The 22,100-nt window shown below is 35.6% G+C and overlaps 1 protein-coding gene and 2 pseudogenes across 1 annotated transcript; all 3 read left to right on the top strand.

Moving 5' to 3' along the window:
• The first annotated feature begins 1,780 nt into the window (after window positions 1–1,780).
• LOC107859540 lies at window positions 1,781–5,401 on the top strand (annotated as a pseudogene).
• Window positions 5,402–12,305: 6,904 nt separating this feature from the next.
• LOC124885193 (cysteine-rich receptor-like protein kinase 26) lies at window positions 12,306–12,998 on the top strand. Its single transcript, XM_047407040.1, is given in 1 exon segment — window positions 12,306–12,998. A coding segment is annotated over 1 exon segment (693 nt).
• Window positions 12,999–13,125: 127 nt separating this feature from the next.
• Window positions 13,126–21,596, top strand: LOC107859538 (annotated as a pseudogene).
• The last annotated feature ends 504 nt before the right edge of the window (window positions 21,597–22,100 follow it).

The following is a 22,100-nucleotide window of genomic DNA, read 5'->3' as shown; positions in this document are numbered from 1 at the left end:
ACGTTATAATTTTTTGCAGTACTAGCTTTATATTACTAAGTCCACATTTTGATTTTTTTGTGGTCCACAAAAACACGTTATTATGTTTCTTTAAAGTAGTTGTTGAAAGTTTCTCCATCTCCCAATAATATTTCCTCCTAAATTGTCCACTCCCATCCCTTTCAATGATTTCTTTTTCTTTTAGTCGAACCTTTCACACGTCTTTCTACTTTCTTTTTCAGTGATTCATACACAGAAAAGTCAATATTCCAAACATACTAGAGCATGGATTAATTTTGTGTTTTTTCATCCTAGCCATTCTATTTTTGTTAGGATTTTTGTTCTGATTTTCTTACTAAATTTAAATTTTAGTTTTTTTAGAAGGAAAATAAAAAATAATACCATAATTATTTTTATTTTTTCTTAAAGAAAAATATAAAACTCTTCCATATTTGGCAAACCTCTTTATTGGAGTAAAGGTTTTGGACATATATAAATAAAAGACTCTCTTCTCATACAAACAACACAATAGCATTTAGTTTTTATATATGTTTTTGCAATTTTAGTTTTTAATATATAGGTTGTTTGATCGAATCATATTAATAATATGTATTTAGTATATTTTTATCTGTTATCCGAATTATCCCCATCTTGTTTTTGCAAATTATAAATTTCTGCATGACACCCTCTCGATTTTGAACCCAACAAGTGGTATCAGAGCATACGGTTCAAAGATTTAGTGATTTGGTAAAACGAGGTTGAAGACAAGTTCATAGCGGTACAAACCAATTTGCAACCAAATTGATGATAATGAGGATTTTTTTCAAACTACATGTGGAAAACAAGTTTCAACCATATTTTCAATATTTCTACTGCTGCATCTTTAAAAATAAAAATAAAATATTACTTTTAAACCAATTTTTAACCATAATATTTTAAACTTTATTTTTATCCATGACAAGCAGCAGTGATGAAGATTTTGTGAAGAACGAAATTCATGAAGAAAGTTTTCAATATTCCTATTGCTGCATCTTTAAAAATAAAAATAAAATATTACTTTTAAATTAATTTTTAACCATGATATTTTAAATCTTATTTTTAACCATGACAAGCAACAGTGATGAAGATTTTGTGAAGAACGAAATTCGTGAAGAAGACGGATCAAGTGAAGAGAATCAAGCCAAAAAAGGAAGATTTGTTAGGGTTTTTGTCTGACTTTCTTACTAAATTTAAATTTTTTATTTTTCTTAGAAGGAAAATAAAAGTAATACCATAATTACTTTTATTTTTCTTTAAAGGAAAATATAAACTCTTTTCATATTTGGCAAACCTCTTTGTTGGAGTAAAAAGTTTTGGACATCTGTAGAAAACTTCCTTCTCATACAACAACACATTAACATTCTCATTAGTTTTTATATTTTTGCAATTTTAGTTTTTAATATGTAGGTCGTTGACCGAATCATATTAATAATATGTCTTTAATATATTTTTATTTGTTATCTGAATTATGACCATCTTATTTTTGCAAATTATAAGCTTCCGATTTCGAACCCAACGATTTTGTGTTTTTTTATAATAGCCATTTTATTTATGAATTTTATTTTGACATTTGAATATGAGTATAAATTTCTTAAAATAATCTACCCGTCAAAACACTGTTATATCCTTTTCAATGCTTTTAATATTCGCGTTTTATATATTTTTTCATTGACTTCAGAAAAGTCAAGATACAATGTCAAACTTCCAACAAAATAAAATTGTAAAGTCTATTAAAAAAAAATGAAAAATTGAATTCTATCTTCCTAACAAAATTGAGCACAGCCACTCTATTAAGCTTTGCGTGAATTGGCAAGACAGCTATGGGTTTCTTGAAATGTCTGATCATTCTAATATTTCAATTTTGCTACCTTTTCTACCTCAATATAGCACAGCCTAACTTCACTCTTCAATCGCCATGTGAAGGTAACGTAACAGAGTACTCTCCAAATGATGCATATGAAGCAAATCTCAAAACAGTTCTCTTCTCAGCAGCGCGTAACATAGACAGTGATGGTTTTTATAATACTACCATAGGCCAAGACCTGAACAAGGTTAGCCTCATTGCGCAATGCAGAGGTGATGTCGAATTACAAACATGTCGCAGTTGTGTAAATAATGCTAGTCGCTTGATTTTAGAGAAATGTCCTTACAAGAAATCAGCCTTTGGCATTTACGATATGTGTCTGCTAAGATATTCAAATGTGTCCTTCATAGGCACCATGTCAACCTACCCACGATTTTCTGTCTATGTCACCAGGGATTTCTCGGACCCCCAGTTGTTTTTTAACCAATATCTGGCACCTTTGTTGACAAGTTTACGAACTCGAGCTTCAAGGGGCGGGAAGCGTAAGTTTGCTGCTGATGTTATTGAAGCCCCTGATTTTCAGACTATACGTGCACTTGTACAGTGCACAGCCGATTTATCAGCTCAGGGTTGCTACGATTGTTTGACCGCTGTCTATACAAGTTTACCTGGCTGTGAGTGTTACGCAAAGTGGGGAAACTACCATATGTTGCCAAGCTGCATTGTTCGATATGAACCTTACTCATTCTTCAACGAGTCGGTATTGAATGAAGCTCCGCCACCCTTACAGTCACCGCCGAAGCCAGCCTCACTGCCACTGCCTCCTCCAGGTATTTGAAATCCTTGTGGAATTATATTCACGGGACATGCTGTTCATGTCGAGCCTCTTTTGTTGGCTGGCTTAGCGGCCTCAATTTACGTGTAAAGAAAGTTTACATGCAGTATATTTTTCTTAGATATAAATCGCAATTACTCTGTGAATTATTCCACGGTACCTAGAATTTCAGATATAAAGTGCATATATAGAGTAATTAACACGAGTAACTGAATAATGGCTATAATTTCAGTCCTATACCATGTTGTTCTTGTAAAAAGGGCATCTTGATGCACTAAAATTCCCGCTATGCGTAGAGTTCGAGGAAGGGTCCGACCGCAAGGGGTCTATTGTGTACAACCTTGCCTTGCATTTCTGTCAGAGGTTGCTTCTAAGGCTTGAACCCGTGACCTCCTGGTCATATGACAACAACTTCACTAGTTACACCAAGGTTCCCCTTCCCTGCTGTTATTGTAATTAGGTCATTATACAATATTGTGCCTAATTGACATATAAATACTTCAATACAAATTGCTATTCTAGTCTTAACTTTCGACAGACTGAAATAGTGTGGAAAATATGAATATTTGCTAACCTAGTACTAACTTGAAGCATTTTTTTGTAGGAAGGATGATAAAACCGCAAGAACTATCGCCGTTATTGTTGTACCCTCTGTCACAGTTGTTATTTTTGTTGTTTGTATTCCTGTCATTTTGATGAAGAGGCGAAAGAGGAAGTTGGTGAACAAAAAAGAGAGTAAGTGTGGCATATTAACCCACAATGATTAAGGAAAGTTAAATCTTAATTAAGACCAGCTCACTAATTTGTTAGTGCTATAATTATGAAGTACTACGTTGCTGAAGGTATACGCCGGGATGATACTACTAGCTCTGGAGAATCCCTGCAATATGATTTTTCAACAATTAGTGCAGCAACAAATAACTTCTCAAATGCTAATAAATTGGGCCAAGGTGGATTTGGTCCGGTTTACAAGGTGATTATATTAGGTTTACATATTGTTGCATGAGTTTGATTTTTATAACGTAAAAAGTCTTTACATTATTGTGTTGGTCTGCTTCAGGGTAAGCTTCCAAATGGACAAGAAGTAGCAGTAAAAAGATTGGCTGCAAATTCAGGCCAAGGTGAGCTAGAATTCAAAAACGAGGTCTTGTTGGTTTCCAGGATTCAACACAAGAATCTGGTTAGCTTGCTGGGATTTTGTCTAGATGGAACAGAGAGACTTCTTATCTATGAATTTGTTCCCAATGCAAGCCTTGACCACTTTTTATTTGGTATGTATTGCTTAAAATTAAATTTTTTAGCTTGCACCAAACATCTACACAATCGCTATATATACAAGTTAAAAATGTAGCTTATTATTCATTTCATTTGTCCAATGGGAACACAGATTCGGTTAAGCATAGGCATCTGGATTGGGAAAGGCGATATAAAATAATAGGTGGCGTTGCCACGGGAATGCTTTATCTTCATGAGGATTCTAGACTTCGGATAATTCATCGTGATCTCAAAGCTAGTAATATTCTACTAGATGCAGAAATGAATCCTAAGATATCAGATTTTGGCATGGCAAGGCTATTTATCTTGGATGAAACTCATGGCAGCACCAGCAAAATTGCTGGGACCTAGTAAGTTTTACATCTCTCATAAGATACACTTATTTTTCATAACTACCCAATGTGCAGTATAAATTGCAGAACAACATTTTAATTACTGCAACTTCCTACCTTCATTGAAAAATGTTGAAGTTCATTTATGAAACTTGTAGTTCTGACTTTTAACATCAAGTTTTTCCCAATTTTGACAGCCTATTCAGTTTTTCTAATCCAACTCTTCGGATTATTAAACCCCAGAATTGAATTATTAGCCTTTTAGCTTAGTGTGTGTATGAGAAAAACAAAATACAAATGTTCAACAACAAAATTAACAATTGTATCATATCTAAGCTGCGGAATGTTATGTAATTCTTTTTTCGGCTTTGCAGTGGATATATGGCGCCAGAGTATGCAATGAATGGAAAATTCTCAGTCAAATCAGATGTGTTTAGCTTTGGAGTATTAGTCCTAGAAATTTTAAGTGGCCAAAGGAACACTTGTTTCATAAATGGAGAATATGTGGGAAACCTTCTGAGCTATGTAAGTAGCAACCAAGCAAATTATTCAATTAGTCGGGGTCAGTTGCACATAAATTATTATACACTATCTGTGCGTATAAGTTAAAACTCTTAAATTAAACTGTCACAGGCTTGGACAAACTGGCGCAAAGGAACAAATACAAATTTAATAGATCCCATGTTAAGGGGAAGCACAAAATTGGTTCGTGACATAACGAAGTGCATCCACATTGCTTTATTGTGCATTCAGGAAAATGCTGCCGATAGACCAACTATGTCGGCAGTAGTTCTCATGCTCAGTAGTCTGTCTCTCAGTCTTTCAGTGCCTTCAAGGCCTGCATGTTATATGCACAATGATGTTAGTGCAAAGATTCAACCTATTCAAGAATGCAATTCGAGATTAATATCAGAATCTAATCGACCAGCCTCTATTTGCTTATCACAAAATGAGATGTCAGTAACTGAGTTATATCCTAGATAATAGAGTTGGATAATAATTGCCCTTTTCTGAATGTAGTTACTTATTATGTTATTTCTTCGAACATTCACTAGTTTGAGATTGAGAATGATCGATTATTCACGGAGATGTACGTAATTGACTCCAAAATTCAAAGGAACATGGTACTATTTGTTACACTAATTAGCTAATTAGAATTGGAAATTGCCATGTCAACAATTAGCTAATTAGAATTGGAAATTGCCATGTCAGCAAAATCTATTATAACTAACAGTTAGTTAAACTAGCCACTGTTCATTACTATTACATCGAGATTAGGGGTGGGCGTTCGGTCGGTTCGATCTGATTGTTTAATATTGGTTCGGTTTATCGGTTTTCGAATTGACAAAAATGACATCCGTAACCAAATCAAAATAAATTCGGTTTGGTTCGGTTTTTACAAATTCGGTTCGGTTATTTCGAATTTTTATTTCGGTTTGAAATATTAAAGTAGTTAGTCTCTCTTTTTCATAACTGAGTATTTAAAATTGATGGTTTTTTTTAGAAAAATATTTTTTTTCAAACCTGTTTTTCATTCCCAAATATAAATAACTATAAATAACTCAACATGGATAAAACGAAATGAAATAATCATAAGCTTAACATAATACATAACGTCATTAATCATTACATATAATATAACCTTGCATAAATAGTCCATAAAACAGTCTAAAGTCACCAAAATAATCCATAAAATATTTGAGTCACTAAAACAATCCATAAACAGTCTGCGGCGTATGCAAATTTGCTGTTAAATGTTAATTGTGAATGTAAATTACTAAATATTATATATATATATATATATATATATATATATATATTTTTTTATATATATAATAAAATATATATTATATATATAATTATATATATAATAGATAATAAAATATATATATTATTTATTATTTATAAAATTTCGGTTTAACCGATTTTTTTTTTATTGAAAACTGAACCGAAAAACTAAAATTTTAAAATTACAAACCGAATCTGATCCGAAAAACCGAAAAACTAAAACCAAAATTAAATTTCGATTTGATTTTTCGATTTTTTCGATTTAAACCAAAATATGCCCACCCCTAATTTAGATATTGTTCAAGAAAGGTAGTTGAGCTGATAGTTAGTTGAGAATTAGAGGGAGTGGGTCAATTCTACAATTGTATATAAACTAGTGAAGTGTACAAGAGTTTTAGAATAATACAATTCATTGCTTTCTTCTCTAAAATCTCTCTTCTCTTCTTATTCTCTTCATCTCTGTTCTTAACTTGTGGTGCTGTTCTGCAATAGCTTATTCCAAATCCTTGAATCGTCAGTGATTCAAGCAATTTGGGTAACATTGGTATCAGAGCTTTTCGTTCCTTGGAACAATGACGAAAAGTAATAGGGGAATTGATGGAGCAACCAGTAGTGAAATGGGTGAACTAAGGGAGATGATGTAAAAAGTTTTGATAGAGGTGGGAACTCTGGCAGGAAAAGTGTCGACTCTCAAGGGATTGGATCAAGCAGTAATGGAAATTAGGGAGAAATTGACCTCGACAGGTGAAAATCAAAGGGGTAAATCTCCTACAATTGTTCGAGAAAGGGAAGGCTTAAATGATGCACCAAGGCAGTTTGATGAAAGGTCACAAAGGGGGAAAAGTACAAGCAGTTACAACAATCATCATTTCCAATTCTCAAGGTGGTCACGGTTGGATTTCTTGAAGTTTTCAGGAGAGGATTTGAGGTCATGGTTGTTCAAGGTGGAGCAGTTTTTTAATATGGAAAATGTTCCCATGGATGAGAGGGTAAATGTTGCATCCGTGCAATTTGAGGGTGAAGTTGTCCAGTGGCACTTAGCTTTCATGAAGTATAGGCAGTACTTACATCCTCCAACATGGAGTGAGTATGCTATGGCCTTAGTTGAAAGATTGATGATCCCATGGAAGAAATAAAGAAAGTGAGGCAAACAGGACTCGTGAAAGATTATCAGGCTATTTTTTAAAGGCATTTAACTAGAGTCAACCTATCAGAGGAAAATGTAATCAACTGTTATCTTGGAGGGTTAAATAATAAGTTGAATATGGCAGTAAAGATAGCAAATCCAAGGACCTTATCTCAAGTTTACAAATCATCAAGGATGCAAGAGGCATATTTGAAGGCTATGAAGCAACTTGTTCATAATTTTAGTCACAATAGGAGGTATGATCAAAGGTTTCAAAGTAAACCTCCCTTATTACCTGCTCCTACTAGCAATGCAGTTGCACCAACATCTAAAGGGGTCAGTAGAAGGACTTTGAGTCCTGAAGAAATGAATGAGAAAAGGTCTAAAGGGTTATGTTACTTCTGTAATGAAAGTATGTATTTGGTCACAAGTGCACAAACTTGAAACAATTATATTTGATAGAGATAGTAGAGCATGAAGAAGTAGAAAGTGAACATGAAGAAGAACTAGCAAATGATAATAAAGAACGGATGGAATTGATTAGGCCCTTAGAGCATATGGAAATCTATGTTCATGCCCTTAATAGATCATTAGGATTCAGGACACTAAGAGTGATTGGTTACCATTCAAAGAAACCTCTCCGTATTTTAGTGGACACAGGTAGTTCACATAATTTCATTGATCCATAGGTTGTGAAGGAGCTAGGATGCCAAGTGACATCTACTACTCCGCAGGCAGTGACTGCAGCTAAGGGTAATGACATGCAAGCGAGTAAGATGTGCAAACTCTCTTGGCTATTACAATGGGTGGAGTTTTAAGTAGAATTTTTTCTCTTACCATTAAGGTCTTGTAGAGTGGTCTTAGGGGTGCAATGGCTATTAAATCTTGGAGATATCAAGATGAATTTCAGGGATCTGACAATAGATTTTTGGTACAAAGGGAGAAAACATATTCTCAAAGAAGTTGGCTGACAAATTAAAACCACAGGAGCTGGAAAGTTAGCTAAGATATCAGGTATTAACTCTCAATTGTGTATGATTTAAGTTGTGCCTTCTATGACTAGTAAAGATCAATGGCATTCAGTTGATGCTAAGGAAAGCCTTCAGGGTGATCCTAAATTGATGAGTCTCTTACACAAGCATAAGACCTTGTTTGAAGAACCCCAAGAATTACCTCCATATAGGGGAATCTTTGATCATAGAATAGTGTTGTACAACAATACTAAACCTATAAACAAGAGGCCTTACAGATATCCTTCTGCCAAGGACATTATTGAGGGATTAGTTTAGCAGATGTTGGATCAAGGGGTGGTGCAACCTAGTTGTAGTCCATTTGCAGCTCCAGTAGTATTGGTTGGCAAGAAAGATGGTACATGGAGATTGTGTGTTGATTATAGAGACTTGAACAAACAAACTGTCAAGAACAAGTTCCCAATTCGAGTTGTTGAAGACTTGTTCGATAAACTTGGGGGTTTTGTAATTTTTTCTAACATTGACCTTAGATCCGATTATCACCAGCTAAGGATGGCAATTGATGATATACCTAAAATAACTTTCAAAACTTATTCTAGGCATTTTGAATATGTGGTTATGCCTTTTGAACTATCAAATGCACCTGCTTTATTTCAGGGCTTGATGAATGTTGTATTCAAGGACTTTCTGAGGAAATATGTCCTTGTATTCTTTGATGAAAGATTAATATACAGAATAAGTATAGATAAGTATCTAGAACACTTGAGTTCTATTTTAGAGGTTATGCAACATCACCAGTTATTTGATAAGCACTCTAAATGCTTTTTTGGAGTCAAAAGGATTGAGTATCTAGGCAAATTCATCACTCAAGAGGGAGTGTCTACAGATTCTCTGAAGATTGTTGCTGTAACAGATTGACCAACTCCAACAACTATTAAACAGTTGAGAGGTTTTCTTGGATTAGCTGGGTATTATAGAAGGTTTATTCAGGGTTTTGGGACTATGTCAAGACCTTTGAATGATCTCCTGAAGAAGAACAAGTTCCAGTGGAATGATGAAGCTTTTAAGGCACTTACACAACTTAAGTAGGCATTGACAAAAGCACCTGTATTAGCTCTACCTGACATAACTAAGTTTTTTGTAGTGGAAACTGATGCTGGTGGAGTAGAGATTGGGGCTGTACTAATGCAAGAAGGTCACCCCATTACATTTATTAGTAAAGGCCTTTCACCTAAACTTACAGCCTTATCAGTGTATGACAGAGAACTACTTGCTATTGTACATGTTGTAACCAAGTGGTCACATTATCTCTTGAATCAGAAGTTTGTCATTAGAACAGATCAAAAGGCTTTGAAGTATCTATTGGATCAGAAACTACATACTAATTCACAGTTGTTGTGGCTCACAAAACTCATGCCCTTTGACTATGTCATTGAATATAAAAAGGGGGTAGAAAATAAGGTGGCTGATGCCTTGTCTAGGGTGCAGGGTGTTGAATTAATGACTTTAGTTCTCTCTAATACTAGTTCTGATCTTCCACAAGCTATAGCAGCCAGCTGGGAAGGTGATCCTGCTTTACAGCTTCTCATTACAGAACTCATGGCTAATCCAAATTACCATAAATAATTTACTTGGCATCATAATCAACTCAGAAGGAAAGAAAAGTTGGTGGTGGGTAATATACCTCAACTTCGACATGATATTATTTTCTTTTGGCATTCATCTGCTTAAGGGGGACATTCAGGTATAGAAGCTACTCTTAAGAGACTGTTAACACTTTTCTACTAAAAGGGTATTAGAGATGATGTGAAGTTGTTTGTCCAGCGGTGTGATACTTTTCAGAAGAATAAGGCTGATTTAGCTGCTTACCTTGGCCTACTACAATCATTTCCCATTCCTGAGGTAGTTTGGTCCCAAATCAACTTAGATTTTATTGATGGTCTACCTAAATCCAAAGGATATGAAGTTATTCTAGTAGTTATGGATAGGCTTAGTAAATATGCTTATTTTCTACCTCTGAAGCACCCTTATACTGCTCAGTCCGTAGCTAAGGTATTCATGGATACAGTGGTTAAGTTACATGGATTACCTAATGCCATAACTAGCGACAGGGATGCTGTTTTCCTCAGTAATTTTTGGCAAGAATTATTCAACCTACAAGTAGTTCAGTTGCACACTTCCTCAGCTTATCACGCTCAGTCCAATGGTCAAACTGAAGTGCCAAATAGAAGCATAGAAACTTACTTGAGATATTTTTGTAGTGAAGAGCCTCATACTTGGTTCTCTTTCTTGGCTATGGCTGAATACTGGTACAATACTTGTTTCCATAGTGCTATTCAAACGACTCCCTATGAGGCACTTTATGGAAGGCCTCCTCCATTACATTTACCTTATTTGTCTGGTGAATTAGCTTCTACAGAGGTGGATGCTACCTTGCTTAACAGAGAGATGAAGTTGGACCTATTAAAACATCACTTGAGGAGGGCTCAATTGAGAATGAAACAACAGGCAGATTTGCATAGAAGTGACAGAGTTTTTGAGGTTGGTGACTGGGTGTATTTCAAGATCCATCCCTATAAACAAACTACTGTTTCTGGCCATTCCTTCCATAAGTTAGCTTCCAAGTACTATGGGCCATTTCAAATTCTGAAAAAGATGGGATTAGTGGCTTACACTCTTGCTTTTCCTGATATTATTAAGATCCATCCCACTGTCCACGTGTCCTTGTTAAAGAAGTGCTTTGCATTGCCTACTCAAATTTCACTACCCCCTGTCCTTGACATTGCTCATCCTCTTTTTCCCAATCCTGAAAGTATTCTTCAGAGGAGAATGGTCAAGAAAGGTGGAAAAGCTGTGGCACAAGTTCTAGTCAAATGGGAAGGCTTACTTGTTGATGATGCTAGCTGGGAGTTCTATAAGGCCTTGAAAGTCAGATTTCCTCATTTTCATCCTTGAGGACAAGGATCTCTTTTGGGGAGGGAATATTATTACACTAATTAGCTAATTAGAATTGGAAATTGCCATGTCAACAATTAGCTAATTAGAATTGAAAATTGCCATGTCAGCAAAATCTATTATAACAGTTAATTAAACTAACCACTGTTCATTACTGTTACATTGAGATATTGTTCAAGAAAGGTAGTTGAGCTGATAGTTAGTTGAGAATTAGAGGGAGTGGGTCAATTCTACAATTGTATATAAACTAGTGAAGTGTACAAGAGTTTTAGAATAATACAATTCATTGCTTTCTTCTCTAAAATCTCTTTTCTCTTCTTATTCTCTTCTTCTCTGTTCTTAACTTGTGGTGCTGTTCTGCAATAGCTTATTCCAAATCCTTGAATCGTTAGTGATTCAAGCTATTTGGATAACAATATTCCACTTACAGACCATGGTAAAAAAGTTGTTCTCTTTTTTTTTTCTCGCAACTCCTACTGCTGCAAACCGTAACACAAAGTGGTGCTCCAATTCGTTTTCCAAGTTTTGAAGAAGACACACAGAAACTGAATTTTCCGTTTATTAACTTGTATATGATGATTTGCCAGTTTACTAAACCTAATACAAAAAAGTTTCAATCTTGTTCATGGTTCATTTTAGTCACCAATCAGCTAACCACAACAACCAAACTTGTACTTTTTATTGGGAAAAGAAACACAGAGGAATCCCAAATCCTTGATTCCTTATTGGACACAGTTTAATAGGAGAAACGGATTCGTTAGCAATAATGACAAATTCAGGCCATTTGAGTAAGGGAGGGATTAAAAACGAGATACTGTTGAAACTAGGATGAAGTTTCTCTATATGGATCTACATTAGAGGTATATTTGGCCCAAAGCAAATTTTCAGCTTTGGAAAAAGTTGCAAGTTTCAATACCTAATCACTGAAAGGTCCCCCCATATGGTGGAACTTAAGAATCAGGAACCTTCACAAAAACTCGTCTTTTTTGAAAATTCTCTTTTCTCCTCAATTTTCCACATCCATCTTTTTCAGTGTTTTACTTTTCATTTTGCAGTGACTTCCTAAACAAAAAAGTCCATATTCAATATTTGCAAGAGCATGGAACTTTGGGTCGTTTTGAATGTGTAGCTATTCTATGTATACTTGTCCCTGACAAGTTTAGTTTTGCGTAGACGATGTGGAAGACAGCTGGTCCTTCTAATGTTGCAGCTTTATTACCTTTTCGACCTCAGCATAGCACAGCCTGAATTCGCTTCTTATGTATGTGCTGGAGATGGTTCTAATAATATCGAGTTCTCCCCAAATAGTGCATATGACACTAATCTTAACACAATCCTCTCATCTGTTTCACAGAACATGGATAGTTTTGGGTTCTATAATTCTTCCATAGGCCAAAAATCTGACGCGGTTAGTGTCATTGCGCAATGTAGAGGGGACGTCCAATTACAGGCATGCCGTGATTGTATGACTAATGCTACTCGTAAGATTCTAGAGGTATGTCCTTACAAGAAATCAGCCATTGGTTTCTATGACCGTTGTATGGTAAGATATTCAAATCAGTCCATCATAGGCATCGTTTCAACTCAGCCACGAAGAATTTTATATAACACCGCAAATGCCTCAAGTACTGGTGAATTTATGCAAGATCTAAGAAACTTGTTAGAAAGTTTACAAAGTCAAGCTTCACGGGATGGTAAACGGAGGTACGCTAATAATAGTACGCAGGCCCCTGATTTTTAGACTATATATGCACTTGTACAGTGCACTGCAGATTTATCAGCTCAAGATTGCTTCAATTACTTAAGTGCTGGCTATAGGAGCTTACCTACCTATGAATGTTATGGTAAGCGGGGTCTCAGATATATGATGCCCAGCTGCAAATTTCAGTATTAAAGTTCTCCCTTTTTCGATGAGCTTCCGCCTGATGCTCCGCCACCCTTATCACCACCACCGCCACCGCCACCATCAGGTAAGCAAAATCTTTATGGAATTGTTAGCCACTTCAATTCTTAACCAAGTACTACTCCTATAATTTTCTTTTTTGCACTTTAACTAGCTTTATATACTGTCAAAAGAAAGGGAAGAAGGATTAGAAGATAGAAAGTTGAAGGAGTGAATAAAATGTAGCTGTAAATTGCTACAAAACTGCAAAGAAGAAGAAAAGAAAGCTGAAATGTTTTTAAGTACTCTTATTTCTTGATGGTTCAATACATAGGCTACACACATATATATAGTGTGTGTATGAGGAATACAAACTACAATTCAAGAAAAAAAACCTCACACAATATTAAGTACATATGTGGCCAACTAACCATCACTCTTTGTGGCCAACTAACCACCACTCATTGTAAATAAAAATCTCGATCACTGCATAAAATATCTACTAACTAGGATTTTCTAGATAAATCTTAATTTCCTAACACTCCTCCTTAAGATTTTTCATTGAAACTCCCTGCAACGACCTTTGAAACTCAAACTTATTGGTGGGAAGAGCCTTGGTTAGAATATCGGCTTGTTGTTCTTCACTTCTGCAATGCACCAGCTTTACTTCCCCATTCTTCTCGGCATCTCGGAAAGCATGGAATCTGATGTTGATATGCTTCGTCCTTCCATGTTGCACTGGATTTTTAGCCATAGAAATGACTGATTTATTGTCCACATAGATCATTGTTGGTTCTTCTGACAAAAGGTCCAATTCAAACAAGATTTTTCTCAACCAAATTCCTTGATTTGTAGCAGATGCAACAACCACATACTCGGCTTCTGCTGAAGATTGAGATACGATATCTTGCTTCTTTGTGCTTCAAGAAAAAATGCCTGAACCAAATAAAAAAGAATAACCAGACGTGCTTTTATAATCGTCCAAACATCCACCCCAATCACTATCTGAATAACCAATAAGAGCTCCATTCTCCACACTTTTGTACAAAATGACATAATCAATTGTCCCTCTAATATACCTCAACACCCTTTTAGTAGCTCCAAGATGCTTGGCGCTAGGACATTGCATATATCGAGAAAGTAAACTAGCTGCAAACATCACATCTGGCCTGGTAGCAGTTAGATACAACAAGCTTCCAATAAGGCTCCTATAAAATTTTGAATCTGCCCATTTTTCTCCATCATCCTTCATTAACTTTTCATTCACAACAAGTGGAGTTGCAACAGGTTTGCACTTATCAAGCTTGAACCTTTTTAAGAGATTCAGGGCATACCTCTTTTGGGACAAGAAAATTCCTTCAAAAGATTGAGAAATTTTCATTCCTAGGAAGACTTCATCTCCCCTAGATCAGACATTTCAAAAACTTTTAGCATCAAATTATTAATTTCTTGAACTGCAAGAGAATCTTCACCTGTGATCATCAAATCATCAACATAAACAGATATCACAATTAATTTCCCATTAGCTTGCCTTTTAAAGTATAAAGTAGCCTCATTTAGGCTTCGATTGAAGCCTTGAGACAGCAGATGAGTATCCAGACTAATGTACCAAGCTCTTAGAGCTTGTTTAAGGCCATAGAGAGCCTTTTTAAGCTTATACACCTTGTCTTCTTCACCTGCAACTATAAAACCTTCAAGTTGTTCAACATAAACATCTTCTTCAAGAAATCCATTTAGAAATTCAGATTTGACATCTAAATGATAGATTTTCCACTTGTACTGTGCTACAAGAGTAATTAGAAATCTTACTGTCTCATGCCTCGCAACAGGAGCAAACGTATCTCCAAAGTCCACTCCAGGATGCTGGGAATAGCCTTTAACTACGAGTCTGGATTTATGTTTGAAGATGGATTCATCTAGATTAAACTTCGTTCTATAGACCTATTTGACACCGATGACGTTCTTTTGATCGGGCCTATCAACCAGCTCTCAAGTATTATTTTTATTAATCATGGCAAGCTCCTCCCCCATTGTGGAAATCCAAGCTACATGACTTGTTGCTTCTTCAAAGTAAGATGGTTCCACAAGAGCAAAATTTCATTACTTATAAACTTCAGCTAGTGACTTGGTCTTCAAAACTAGAGAATCAGTTATCAATTCAACATCTGAAAGGTGTCCTGCTCCAGTAATAGGACTGGAAGAAATATCACTTATCTGCAGATTTTGAGCTGCAACTGAAGTACTCCCATCTTGGTTCTTCACAATAATATCTCGATCCCAATCATAATGACTAGACTCGTCCACCGCAAGATCTCTACTGATAAGCACCTTCTTCGTACGAATATTATATGCTTTGTACCCTTTTGCAGCTGTGCTATAGCCCAACAAAATACAGAGTTCAGCCTTGTTATCCAATTTGCCTCTTTTAGAATCTGGAGCATGTGCATAGCAGACTGAACCAAAGACTTTTAAGTGTCTCGCAGACGGCTTTATACCCCTCCATGCTTCAAATGGTGTCATGTATTGGAGTGCTCTAGTTGGTAACCTGTTCAGCAAATAGACTACGGTATTGACTGCCTCGGCCTAAAAATATTTAGGCATATTCTTTTCTGCCAGCATGCATCTCGCCATCTCCATCATTGTTCTATAACTTTTTCTCAGAAACCCCATTCTGTTCTGGAGTGTAGCTAACAGTGAATTGTTGTTGAATACCTAAGTCTTTACAATACTTGCTGAACTGATGTGAAGTATATTCAGTTCCATTATCTGACCTGATATACTTCAACCAGCAGTCACTCTCTCTTTCTACCATAGCTTTGAATTCTTTGAAAACAGAGAACACCTGAACTTTGCTACTTAGAAAAAAGACCCATGTCATTCGAGTAAGGTCATCTATAAAGAGAATAAAATATTTATTCCTACTCAAAGAAGGCATCCTCATTGGTCCATATATATCTGTATGAACCAACTCTAGCTTTTCCTTCACCCTCGAAAGACTTCCTTTAGAAAAGGTTAGTCTATGTAATTTACCAAATTGAAATGACTCACAAACATCTCGGCACATGTCAATTTTGGGTACATCAAGCACCATACCATTGGATTGCATATACACCAATGAACTAAGGTTGTGATGACCGAATCTTTTGTGCCAAAGCCAAGTATCACTTATTTCAACATTGAAAGAGCAGCTTTCCGCAGAATAGCATGAAATAGGAAAGGAATTGCCAATCATGCTAATTTTAGCTACTTCACAACCTTTAGGATCATAAATGACACATTTTTTATCCTTAAAGGTAAGTGAGTAATTATTGTAAAGCAACTGAGCAACACTTAACAAGTTTTGAGTCAAGCTTGGCACATAAAGAATACCATTTATGATTTTCATACCTTCATCCATAGGAAATTTTACGGACCCTCTACCTTGAGCTTTCACCAGTGCACTATTTCTAAGCTTCACTTTGGTCCTATCAGACCTGTCCAAGATAACAAATAGATTTTCATCAATCGCCATGTGTCTTGTGCATACACTATCGACATACCAATTGCATCAATCAATATGTGATGTGTGCGAAGCCACGAATACCTCCTCCTCTACTTTTTTGACTTGGTGATCTTCCGTAAAATTTACTCGTTGGGAAGACTGACCACTTTGAGTTTGCTTTTGCCTGCAATACTTCTCAATGTGCCCATACTTCTTGCAGTATCTGCATTGAATAGGGAACCTCTTGGACTTCTGCCAACAATTCTTCTCCAAGTGGTTTGTCTTCTTACAAGTACGACAAGGTAGAAATTTTTCTTTCCTTGATGATTCACCTTGGTATCCACCAGATTTGACTTCTCCAGAGTGGTCTAAAGAGACTTTTTTGACTTTTTTTTGTTGTCTGAATTTATGCCTTACTTGAAAGGCATCTTCGACTTTCCCTTCGCTTCTCATGGTTACCCGTTCCTCTTGGATTTAGAATTTAAAGATCAGCTCAGCTAATGAAAGAGTAGTCAAGTCACAAGATTCTTCAATTGTTGAGATTTTTTATTCAAACTTGTCCGGAAGGCTTACCATGATCTTCTCTACAACCTTCTGGTCTAGAAAGTTTTCACCAAGTATCCTCATTTGGTTCACAATATCTATCATCTTAGAAGAGTATTCCTTCACACTATCCGAATCCTTTATCTTCAAGAGCTCAAACTCCCTCTTTAAAGCTAAGACCTTAACAGACTTAACTCTGTTGCTGCCTTCAAACTCCTCCTTTAGCTTATCCCAGGCTTCTTTGGTTGTCTCACAAGCCATAATCCTTGTAAACATCACTTCCGTTAGGCTTGAATGTATGAAAGTAAGAGCTCTTGGAGATTTAGTCACCAACTCATCATACTTTTTATATCATTGAGAGTTGGGTTGTCTCTCAATGGCTGAACAGCAGGTTCTCCACTCTCAATGACATCCCACAAGTTGAGAGCCTTTAAATAGGGATTCATTTTAATGGCCCAAATATGATAATTATCGCCAAAAAAAATTGAAGTACCCATCGTTGGTTGATTTTCTGGTGCCATATTTTCTGGCAAACAGATCTAAGTAAAAAGAGCTTAATAAAAGATGAGTAAATCAACAAAAAAACAAATTCAGATCCGGTAAGAAATGAGCTCTGATACCATGTCAAAAGAAAGGGAAGAAGGATTAGAAAATAGAAAGTTGAAGGAGTGAATAAAATGTAGTTGTAAATTGCTACAAAATTGCAAAGAAGAAGAAGAGAAAGCCGAAATGTTTTTAAGTACTCTTTTTATTTCTTGATAGTTCAATACATTGGCTACACACACATATATAGTGTGTGTATGAGGAATACAAACCACAAAATAAAAAATAAAAAATTACACAATATTAAGTACATATGTGGCCAACTAACCACCACTTAATGTGGCCAACTAACCACCACTCATTGTAAATAAAAAACTTGATCACTAAAAATATCTACTAACTAGGATTTTCTAGGTAAATCTTAATTTTCTAACATATACTTTGTGATCTATAACTTATGATATTAATTTGTAACACCCCAACTTAGGAAGGAGCCCGCATCGGCAAAACACAGGAGGGATGCTGGGTTTATAAGTGATAAAGCCTTACTCCCTAATAACGCGTTTTAAAGCCATGCGGGCCTGGGCCCAGAGCGGATAATATCACTAGTGGATTGGAACGTGACAGGGTATCTCGAAGCTGTGTGGTCTGGGATGCCCGTCGCGGCCAGAGCCTCGAATCAGGTCGTGACATAATTGCTAACCAAATGCATTTGGTCATGCTCTTATAGAGAAACACAGTACCCCCTCTGTTTTACTTTTTATGTACCCTGCTTAACTGGACACAAAATTTAAGGAATAAAAAAATATTTTTTAAACTTGTGATTTTAAAACCTGTGTTATCATTTTTGCAGGGGCGGATCTAGAAGGCCGGGTGGGGGTTTTCGGGAACCCACTAACTTTCGTGCGGATATAGTATTTCTATAGAGAGATCTACTAAATATATAACAATTATAAGTTGAGAACCATAAATAAAATATGTTGTTGGTCTAGCGGAGTCGAGGGAATTGTAAAAATTTTATTGATCTCTTAGTTGTGGGTTCAAATCTCTTAGTTACTATTTGATTTTATTTTTATCTAATATGGGGAACCACAAACCTTAAATTCTGGATTCCCCTTTGCATTTTTGCAACTAGAAGACTTAAGCTTTTGTGGTATGGAATATGCCGTAAAATTTGGGTGGTCATAAAATTTTATTATTTAGATTAAAGTGAGAAGCTTAAGTAAATTGTTTCCGAATTTAGAAAGTGATCATTATTTAAGGCACAAAACAAAAAGGAAATAGGGTCACATAAATTGAAACAAAGTGTATTGTCCAACGAATACTAACTTGAGGAGTTCTTGCAGGAAAGGATGATAAAAGAACTCGAACCATCATCATTATCGTTGTACCAACTGTTACAATTGTTATTCTTATTGTTTGTATTTCTGTCATTTGGATGAGGAGGCGAAGAAGGAAGCTAGTGAATGATATTCAGAGTAAGGCGCAGATTATTAACAGTCGATGATTAAGGAAAGTAGAACCTTTAAGACCATATTTTACTGAATTTTGTTGAATGTTTTTACTACTACTTTGATGAAGGAATACATGGGGATGATATTAGTACTGCAGAATCCTTGCAATATGACTTTTCTACAATTAGAGCAGCGACAGATAACTTCTCAAGCGCTAATAAGTTGGGACAGGGCGGATTTGGTGCTGTGTACAAGGTGATTACTGATTAGTTTACGTGAGACATAAAAGGACACTGCAACGTCATATAGCTGACTCTAATGTTGTTCAACTCATAATTTTTCAATTTGCATTTCTGTTTCAGGGTAAGCTTCCAAATGGACAAGAAGTAGCAGTGAAAAGATAGTCGGCAGTTTCAGGACAAGGTGATCTGGAATTCAAAAATGAGGTCTTGTTGGTTGCTAGGCTTCAACACAGGAATTTGGTTAGGTTACTGGGATTTTGCTTAGATGGAACAGAGAGACTTCTTGTCTATGAATTTGTTCCCATTGCAAACCTTGACCAATTTTTATTTGGTATGTATTGCTTAATGTTTTGCTGGTGCAATTTGACATGTTGACTGTCGCCTGCCTTATTTTCCGGAGAACTAACTCCACTTGTTGCAGGAAGTTACTTATAGCAATACTTTAAGTGGTTTGATTTTGCAAATTCTTCTATATTAGAGGTGGATAGAAGCTCAACTCATAATTATATTTTTCATCTTGTTCCCAGACCCAGTTAAACGTAGGCAATTGGGCTGGGAAAGGCGATCCAAAATCATAGGAGGTGTTGCTAAGGGAATTCTTTATCTACATGAGGATTCTAGACTTCGGATCATTCATCGTGATCTCAAAGCTAGTAATGTTCTACTAGATGCAGAAATGAATCCTAAAATTGCAGACTTTGGCATGGCAAGGCTATTTACATTGAATGAAACTCAAGGCAACACAAGCAGAATTGTCGGGACCTAGTAAGTTTTACATCTCTCATTATTAGAATAGTATGTTACTCCTTTTTCATATCATTGGGAGTGATTTTTAACAATTTAGCAAGAATTAAAAGCTGCCTCGAGACAAAAGCAAATCTCTCCTTGAAATATTACTAGAATTTTCAATATGAATTTTGCATGTCATTGTAATCCAATATTTTTGAACTAGGACTTCACCACTTTGGTAATGTATAAAATTTTAAATATTCAATATGAATAATCATACACCTAGAGTTGCAATATCTGATAATTAAAATGATGTTCATTTCAAGAAGTATGATCTTCTGCCAAAAGTGAGCTCCATGAATAAATTAATTTGATTTTGTCTAGAACAGAATTTGTCTTTTGTCTTTTCAGCATATGAATTCTCCTTGTTCAGAGAGGTTAGATATGATCTCGTTGCAGCATTATATATGATGAATGTCTTAACTCATCTAATCTTTTACTTTGCTTGGCCAAGACCATGGGTCTAAGAGTTCTCTTCAAATTGCAGTGAGATGCTTTCTCACCAAGGAAAGGCGAAGAAAAAAAAAAAGACATCATAAGGAGAAAATAACTACCCAATTTGCAGTATAACTTAATTGTAACACGCATGTTACTACTAAGTTCATTCTAAAATGTCTTGATAGCAAAATGTAGCTCTGACTTTTAAAATCAAGTAGTACGTTCCTGTTTTGACAGCTTATTGGGTTTTGCTTATCTCGCTGTTTGAACTAACTAAACTACAGAATTGAATTGTTAGCCATTTTACCTTATTATGTTCATGAGAAATGCAATATATATGTGTAACAAAAAGATTTAACAACTGAATCATATCTAAGTTGTGGAATGTTATGTAATTTTTCTCTTGCAGTGGATATATGGCACCAGAGTATGCAATGCATGGGCAATTTTCAGTCAAGTCAGATGTTTTTAGCTTTGGAGTACTAGTCCTGGAAATTTTAAGTGGTCAAAAGAACACTTGTTTCAGAAATGGAGAATCTGTGGAAGACCTTCTGAGCTATGTAAGTAACCAAGTTCAATGATCAACTACACCTCAATGCCGAACTAGTTGGGACCATCTTCATACATTAAATTCTTTTACATTATCAATATGTAGATCTTAATCTCTCAATTAAAATGTGACAGGCTTGGACTAACTGGTGCGATGGAACAGCTACAAATTTGATAGACCCCATGTTGAGGGGAAGCTCAGGACTGGTTCGCGACATAATGAGATGCATCCACATTGCTTATTGTGCGTTCAAGAAAATGTGGCTGACAGACCAACCATGGCAGCAGTTGTTCTCATGCTCAGTAGCCTCTCTCTGAGTCTTCCAATGCTCAGGCCCGGAAATTTCGCTTATTCAAGAGTACAATACAAGAATGTCAGAATCTAATGAACTAGCCAAAACTAAATCTGTTCGTTCATCACGAAATGAGGCATCAATATCTGAGTTATATCCTCGTTAGCACCCTTAAATATTGTAGCCTTCTTTTCTGAGTTTTCTTAATTACTTCGTTATTTGTTCGAATTCCAATTAGTTTTGAATTGAAATTGATTTATTAATGGTCCAACTTGTTTCATATGTATTACTTGTTAGTTATAACACTCGTAAAAAATTTTAGTGATGGGAATACTTTTATTTGTTCTAGTAATCTAAAAACTTGATGCATCTATTGGCCGTCCAATAACAGCAAGACCAATAGTTCAACACTGGATGGCCCAAGAAAATGACAAGAATTTTTTGAAAATGTATCAGTACACCGCAAATAGCGGTAGCTTCAGCGCACCGGCTGCCCTTTTTTTTTTTTTAATTGTGTGTATGGAAAATGTATCATGCATAGAGAAATTGTATCATTTTTGTATCTCTACTGTATACAAATAATTCCAGCATCTGTATAGAAATCGCATCACTATTGTATATGCATGGAAAATGTATCATACGTAGAGAAACTTATCATTGTTTTAAAATATGTATTCCTGTGTGTATAGAAAATGTATCATTATTATATAATTTAAGTATAATAAATGTATAAATACTCATTATATACACATGTTATTCATGTTTGAGGGATATCTCTTGAA

The sequence above is a fragment of the Capsicum annuum genome, chromosome 2 (genome assembly GCF_002878395.1).
Source record: "Capsicum annuum cultivar UCD-10X-F1 chromosome 2, UCD10Xv1.1, whole genome shotgun sequence".
NCBI classification, from domain to species: domain Eukaryota; kingdom Viridiplantae; phylum Streptophyta; class Magnoliopsida; order Solanales; family Solanaceae; genus Capsicum; species Capsicum annuum.
Note: the sequence above shows the minus strand (reverse complement) of the source record. Positions and strands in the feature narration are given on the sequence as shown.